Here is a 7823-nt window from a genome sequence, read left to right on the forward strand (position 1 = left end):
GAAAAGAAATGACAGCTTTATTTTCATCAGTATAACAGCAAGCCAAAAGACAGCATACTTGCTTACTCTACATATTCAGGGGACAACATCAAAATATATGTGTTTGGCACAGAAGCTTGGAAAGCATTTATTTTGACGACTTGATGGATTGCTAGGTCCTTCAGTTTAGATAATACTATACAGAAGAAATATAAAGCTGTTAACCTCAAAAAAGATTTCCATTTTCCTTAGAATTCATGACCCCTTATCTCAAGCATGAACACAACAGCTGATGCTGTCACATCTGAGCAGCTTTCATGAGGGATTTGACACAATAGGAATTACTGGCAGACAAAGATAATTCTGCTAGGAAGGCTGGCACAAAAGAAAGAGAAAAAAAAAAAAAGAAGGAAAAAGGAAAAGAACCCACACACACATTCTCTAAGACAGAGGCAAATTTCTTCCAGACTTGTGGGAGAAAGGCTAGGCAAAACCAAACAAATGAAAGTAAACAACCCTGGAACAGTAGAGCTTGTTGATGTTCATATCATCACAAGGACACAACAAATTAAGATGGACCAGCTGTGACACTGAAATCGTAATTATAGACTAATGTCTGTAACTTGACGCAACACGTCACATTGAATCCAGACTGGGATGGGAATGGCTGAAGATACTGATAGCCCAAGCGCTTCATCTTTTTTAAAGGAGTGAAAAGAATCTACAGGTATCCTTTCAAAAACTCTGTTTATACATAGGGAGACATTCTATGAAGAAATATAGTAGTATACTTTCTCTATAACTTGGGGGATGGAGGAGAAGGGCATATTCTTATTTCTCTCCTTGGAGAATGTTGATCAAAAAACCCCATAATATTTTCAAAAAGCATACACTCTTAGATGAACCTCATCTAAACCTCATATATTCTTGTAAAAAAGTGGACATAGAATCTATTTCTAAAACTGTATTTTCAATTATTTTCCTAGTTAACTTTTTGTGTTTGAGACATAAGACACTCCAACACAATGACATAAGACTGTGTTTGCACAGAACTGTTCTTTTGTTAATTGAGTCTTTGCAGAGCTGGGACATTGACACTGTTGAAACCTTTTTTTCTTTTAAACCAAACACTGGGCAGAAGCCAGAACTCTATCTCTGCAGAAAGACAGTGACAAATGGGAGTCCTCTACGCTGAATGACAGTAGTATACGTAGTCTATAACTCTTTTCAATACATTAGTGAGTGATTGCCCTCGTTTACCATAATCCACCTTTCCCAAGCAATGACCCTTACGATATAATCTTAAATGAGAATACTTAACCACTTCTCAGCCCTAAAACAATGGATTAATGAACGCTCTTATGCTTCTTACAGACAAGAAAAAAAAAAACCCAACAATCCCCAAGCAAAAACCCCAACAGATTTTGTATCTACTTCTAAGCATCAGAAAGGCAATGACTAACTGATGGATGGAGATAGCTGAAGACCAATCATACAGTTATTCACATACTTTCTCAGGCGGCAAAACCGTTTGATGAGGACCTCACCCCACTATTCACAGCAGTTCATTACCATTCAGCTGTGCAAGTAAGACTGTTCTAAGTCTGCAAACTTTAACCAAACAGCCGAGTTGTAGGAGTTAAAAAAAAATAAATCTGGTGGGCAGGAGAGGAGAACGTATCAGAAAATATTTGTGTAACCACCCTCCCAAATAACTAAAATGTAACATTCCATTAATATGGAGGCAGGACTCACTTTAAGAGGCTGATCAACTGGTTGGTTTCAATCTTGTTTTTCCCCAACCAGAAAATGAGATATTATTAATCTGAAATAGCTGTTCTCAAAATTTATTCATGAAGACTGTCACCAAGTATGACTATTTCCATAACAAGAAACTTAAAAACTGATGCAACAGTTAGGGCATATTTGCATTGCTACTTGAGGTATAGCTCAGCTACATAGGTTAACTGAGGTACACATTTTAGCATCTAGAATGTGACGATATGTGTGCTGAAATCACAGGAGTAGCCATTTCAGGTTTTTTGCAGTTAATAACCCTGCGAAGGTTGAACCCAGTGAGATTATCTTGTGGCAAATCTAAAACGCTTGATTTTCAAAATATCGCCATATAGCTTATTATGGGTTTTTTTTCCCCTTGTCTTTTCTTAAATACTTCCAGACAACGTATAAAGCTTCAATATCAGTGCAGACAGACATACCAATACTACAGGATTTCCCAGTCTGCAGTACCAGTGCCTTAGCTGAGGCTGTTGTACAGAAAAGATGAGAATACCTACCTTGTGCTGAAAAGGTAGGTATTCTTCCTGCAACATCAGCCAGTTATTGGTTATGACTGGTAAGTTAAGACCAATTCATTCAAGGATTATGTGACACACATTTTAGACTTTGTAAGTTAATTTCTTTCTAACTTTTTCTGGGAAATAAGGGATAAAGAGGTTGTTCTTAATGTGCACTGTCCAATAGTTAGAGTACATTTTCTTTAACAATCTAATTAACTCAAGTGGAAATATTTTAATTGTCAATAGCGACCTTAAGCTCAGTGTTCTGCTTTTTCAGAGCTTCCACGGTGTAGGAAATTTCTTTCCACGACTCAAGCTTAGCTTTTGCTTGTTCAAGAACCTGCTCAGCTTCTTGTTTAGCTTCTAGCCACTGTGTTGAATCCTTTAACATCTCATGAAGCTGTTGTCTCCGGCTTTGGAGGTGTCCGTGCACTTCATCCCACTGGCTCTGTATCTTTTCAACTGGTGAAACACAAAGGAAAAACAAAAGCTGAGTCACTTAAAAGCTTTTTCTTTGTTTTTTTTTTTTAAGGGAGTAAAAACTAATATTTCTAGAAGTGACCATATTGGAGAGGTCTTGTACTTTTAAGCTGCAATTGCAACTAAGTTTAGTTTAACAAAGAAGAACAGATAAACTGTTCTGGGTCACACAGTATGACACTATGGTACACAGCATGTGTTTCAATGCATATGCAGCCAGAAATGACAGGTTCATGCCTCAAAAAGCATTATGAAACAGGATCACATTTGAGAAAAAGCATCACCAATAATCTTTCATTCTTACCAAACCAACACAAGGTTTAATATTTTCTGAAGAACAAGTCCTTTAGGGACTTCAGTAATATTAATTAAAGATTTATTTCAAGATATAATTAATAGCTATACTTTCTTATTTCATTAACGCGAATATTAGCAGACTGCAAAGGACTGCATTCTCATATGTTCATGTGAATTATAAAATAACAATTAGCTTTATCCACGATTTGAAAGAAATGTGATTCATGGGAACTTAATAATCACTAAAATCACTGATTTTAGCTGTGTGTTGGCTAGCATCCAGCATCAGACTCTTCCATAGTAGAATAAAAACATCAGGAGACTTAGTCGTCCAAGCAGTTGAAGTTTGACAGAAAAAGCCCCAAATCAAACCAAAAAACCAAAACTCCACAAACAATAAAATCTGTGCACTGCATGAAGAAATAGGCATTTTTTAATTTTTTTTTTTTAATTCCCTGAGGTTAGTCAGCACAAACTACATTCTCCATATTTTCTTGAAGACTGCCTCACTACATTGAAAATTCACAGGCCGCCTAGGGAGGGGAACAGAGATTCCTAGAGTACTCAGAAAGCAATTGAAATTATCATTGAGTGGTAGTTCCAACACTGCATCTCTCACTGCAGGGTTGATTCCAGACTGGTGCAGGCTAAAGACTAAAGGGGTGAGAAATGCTTCAGCAGGGAAAGGACACTTCTACTTATCAGTGCTCTTCCTTCTTCCAGAAGAAGGGATAAAGATCTTTCCATGGACTCAGCTGAGGTTTAGAGAAAGAGTGACTGTGAGTAAACACACATAGCAGCATGTTCAAGTCAAAGGAAATGCAAAAGGAACTGAAGAAACACAAAGCACGATCAGAGCAAAGCAAGGATAACCTAAGGCCCAAATACTTAAATTCAATCTGAACCAAACCTAACCCCTCATTTTAGAAAGCTGTACACAAAGGTCACAAAACAACTCATTTCTGTGCCCTATCTGGATGAGGATTTCTGATGTAAGCTTTAGGGTATACTTGAAACAACAAAGAGATTGTGGTCTACAGGAAGCGTGAATAACAGAAGTGTTCTTGAACTGTTCAAGTAAAATCTCTGCGCTACAGCTACAGCATGTGGTTTGTGCTGGAGATCTAGGGGACAAAGACTGCCCAAACACCTTCCACAGTGTTGTTGGCGTATGGGCAATAGCTGCCACCTATTTCTTGCAAATAACTACTCGAGCTCCTTCCCCCTTAGACTCCACAACATTGACTGTGTTATCTTTTGATTCCTGGCAACCTGGAGATTTTAGTACACAGCTGACAAAAGTATAATAGCTTATTTATGTCAGCTGTCCATGAAAAAAACTACAAAAATCCCACCTATTCTTGTTTTATTATAAGTTTCTTTGTTTGTTAGTGTGGGTTTTTTTCTTGGGGAGGGAGGTTGGAATTAAGAGATGAATGAAAACTCTCTTGCAGAACTGCTTCAGAAGAAAACTGGGTCTACAACTATATTAATTCTTCATAATAGCTGCTTTTAACAAGAAATGCTGATATTTCTTATCAACAAAAATCAAAAGATTTACAGATGAATCTTCCATAATGTCTAATGAGGTTTGTATCTCAGTAAAACGGTCCTTCCCTAGGGACTGTGCTTTTTTCAGGAAGGCTGAATTTTTCATCATATACCACAGTCCTGGGATTCCGTGATGAACAATTCTCCCACCCAAGAGGGGAATGAGGCTGCATAATGAAAGCTGTATTCAGGACATCTCGGGAGCCCATTTACACAAGTGACTGAATACACAAGCTCCGAATCTATGAAACACCTTTCCTCATGGAAATATTTGGGTTATCTCCCTCAAAAAGGGAAAAGAAAACCTTCTGACATGGACACTTAAAAAATAACATGCATAGTAGTTTTGCTTTATTACAGGTTGAAATTGAAGAGTTCAGGAAGTTACTAGGTAATCTGAACCAAAAAAAAAATTAAAATGTTGTTTTCTTGAACTGGTGAGTGACAAAACCCACTTAACAAAGTACTTCAGCTGAGGATAAACACACCATGACATCTATATAATTAATCTGGCCTTTCTGAGCTAGAATATACCAAACAGTGCAGTACTACATAAGGCAAAATAGGTAGAGATAATTTATTAGAGAGGCTTTTATAATTATTACATTATTTAGTTTAAGGTAACATAAAAATCCCTTAATTACTGCTAAGTTTACATCTTCTAAATGATGTTCTCATTTCAATGCGGACTATTGATTGGTTTTTGAATAACAAAAACCCCCAAGCCTCTAAAGTTTAAAATATGAGAATTCACTTCCAAAATGTACTGAAAACCACAGTGTCGATCAGTGTCTCATCAGGCTGTATTTTGCTCCTGTGGATACTCTTTAGTGGGATGTTTCCCACAGAAGGAAAGGTGAATATTACTTATAGATTTATGCCAAACAAAAAAGTTCAGAAAATCCAATTTGAGTGCATATTGTGTTAGAACTGATCCCAACAACCCACAAACCCCTCACCTGCAGCTAATGAGTTACTGATGCAAATGAGAAGGGTCAGAGAATTGCTATTAAATAATGTTGTTGGACAGTAGAAGACAATTTTTAAAGTATTCTGAACATCGTGGGGGTTTTGTGCAAAGGCGCTGGAACATATAAAAGGTTTTCTCTGACTGGGTACTAACAGGAATAGGTTTATGAAAATATTTAAGAGTGTTTTATAAGATAGCAATGAGGAATCTCAGTACAAAGTTTTTTCAGGCTAACACTGCCTATAGCCTTGGAAAAGTTATTTCTGCTGTCAGGACTTTATAAAATCCTTAAGGTTACAATGAACATATGGGACTCAGCAGAGGGAAAATGAATTTCTTCCAAAGTCCAATCACTCTTACCTGGAACCAGGAAGACAACCCTAGAAATAAGAAATAGAGTTCCAAAACCAGAAAAATAGAAGAATCAATGGCATGTGAAGCAATTGTTCCAGAAAAGGATTTGCCCAAGTTTAGGAGAACTAAAGAAAAAATTTGATCACTACTTCCTACCTTGAATTTAAGGCCTTCAATAAGTAATATTTAATAAATTAAAAAGATTATATAAAACAAAAACAGACAAAAAGCTATTGCAAAGATTACAAAATATCCTGAAACCTAAGCATGGACATTTAATATGGCTAAAAGAGTAAGCTTTGCCAGGAAAAAGTAATGTAATTGTCCTTACTGCACTCTGGATTATAATAGTGTATTACTGAGATCAGACTCTGATCTTTATCTTTTATACATCATTGCACCTACATACTGTGATGACTACACATTGAAAATACCTAGATAGACAGAACAAATGTGGCTCCATGTGCACTATTAATATCACTGAAGCACAGGAATTTTAAATAATTAGTAACAATGACAAAAGCTTTTTTCCCCCATAGTTCAGTAGTTTCTGAAGCACCTCAGTTTACATTGTTCATTACAGCTAAGTCCTGTGCCTTCTCCATTTCAAAGCCTAATCTCTTTTTTAGTGTGGCACTCCCCCTTTATATCCAATTTTCTTCCTCCCCCCCTAAATTTGGCAACAGCACAATATCTTTATTGTGAGAATCAGCATTCGAAATTATCTCAAGAGGATTCTTAATTATTCAGTATAGAATTTATTTACCAATCAATCTGCAAAAGTGCAATCTGGAAAAAAAGGACAATATTTTCTTTATAGACTTAAGGAAAAGGAAAAGAAATAATTTAAAATAATTTTAGCAATGCATGTGGTCATTAAGTAGTTTTATTTGAATATAAAAACACAAAAATATTTGACAATTAACAAATCTAAAATGAGTATCAGAAAGACAAAATACATACAACAGGTTATTTCTTGAAGTGAAACCCAAACCCCATCCATTTCCTAATCACAGTGCTCCAGGCAGAATCATAGAATCATAGAATCATTAAGGTTGGAAGAGACCTCCAAGATCATCGAGTCCAACCGTCAACCCAACCCACCATGCCCACTAAACCATGTCCCTAAGTGCCTCATCTACCCGTCTTTTAAATACTTCCAGGGATGGTGACTCAACCACTTCCCTGTGCAGCCTCTTCCAATGTTTAACCACTCTTCCAGTAAAGACATTTTTCCCCATGTCCAATCTAAACCTCCCCTGGCGCAACTTGAGGCCATTTCCTCTCATCCTTTCGCTTGTTACTTGGGAGAAGAGACCGACACCCACCTCGCTACAACCTCCTTTCAGGTAGTTGTAGAGAGCAATGAGGTCTCCCCTCAGCCTCCTTTTCTCCAGGCTAAACAACCCCAGCTCCCTCAGCCGCTCCTCATAAGGCTTGTTCTCCAGACCCCTCACCAGCCTCGTTGCCCTTCTCTGGACACGTTCCAACATCTCAACATCCTTCTTGTAGTGAGGGGCCCAAAACTGAACACAGTATTCGAGGTGCGGCCTCACCAGTGCCGAGTACAGGGGCACTATCACTTCCCTGCTCCTGCTGGCCACACTATTTCTGATACAGGCCAGGATGCCATTGGCCTTCTTGGCCGCCTGGGCACACTGCCGGCTCATGTTCATGTACTTCACTTACAGGAGTTTTGCGCTTGCTTACTGGAAAGTGTCCCAGCATGGCTCCAACCGCTCCCAGTTCAACATGGAACTCTCCCAAATGAATAATTTAGGGGCATGGTGAGATTCTAGGAGTATGTAATTTCAAGGTTGTTATTCAATTTCTTTTTTCCATCGCTACTATTCACTAGTTGTTCAATAGTGATTATATCACCAAGGTGGACA

At 37.7% G+C, this 7823-nt stretch overlaps 1 protein-coding gene across 1 annotated transcript in view; it reads right to left on the minus strand.

The window, feature by feature from the left end:
- The window catches only part of DMD (dystrophin), a 1204567-nt gene that overhangs the window by 296176 nt on the left and 900568 nt on the right, over positions 1 to 7823 (minus strand). Inside the window, 1 exon segment of the mRNA XM_009334780.1 lies at positions 2530 to 2741. Within this exon segment, the coding sequence (XP_009333055.1) occupies positions 2530 to 2741 (212 nt within the window).

This window comes from Pygoscelis adeliae, unplaced genomic scaffold (assembly GCF_000699105.1).
Source record: "Pygoscelis adeliae isolate BGI_AS28 unplaced genomic scaffold, ASM69910v1 Scaffold91, whole genome shotgun sequence".
Taxonomy (NCBI): domain Eukaryota; kingdom Metazoa; phylum Chordata; class Aves; order Sphenisciformes; family Spheniscidae; genus Pygoscelis; species Pygoscelis adeliae.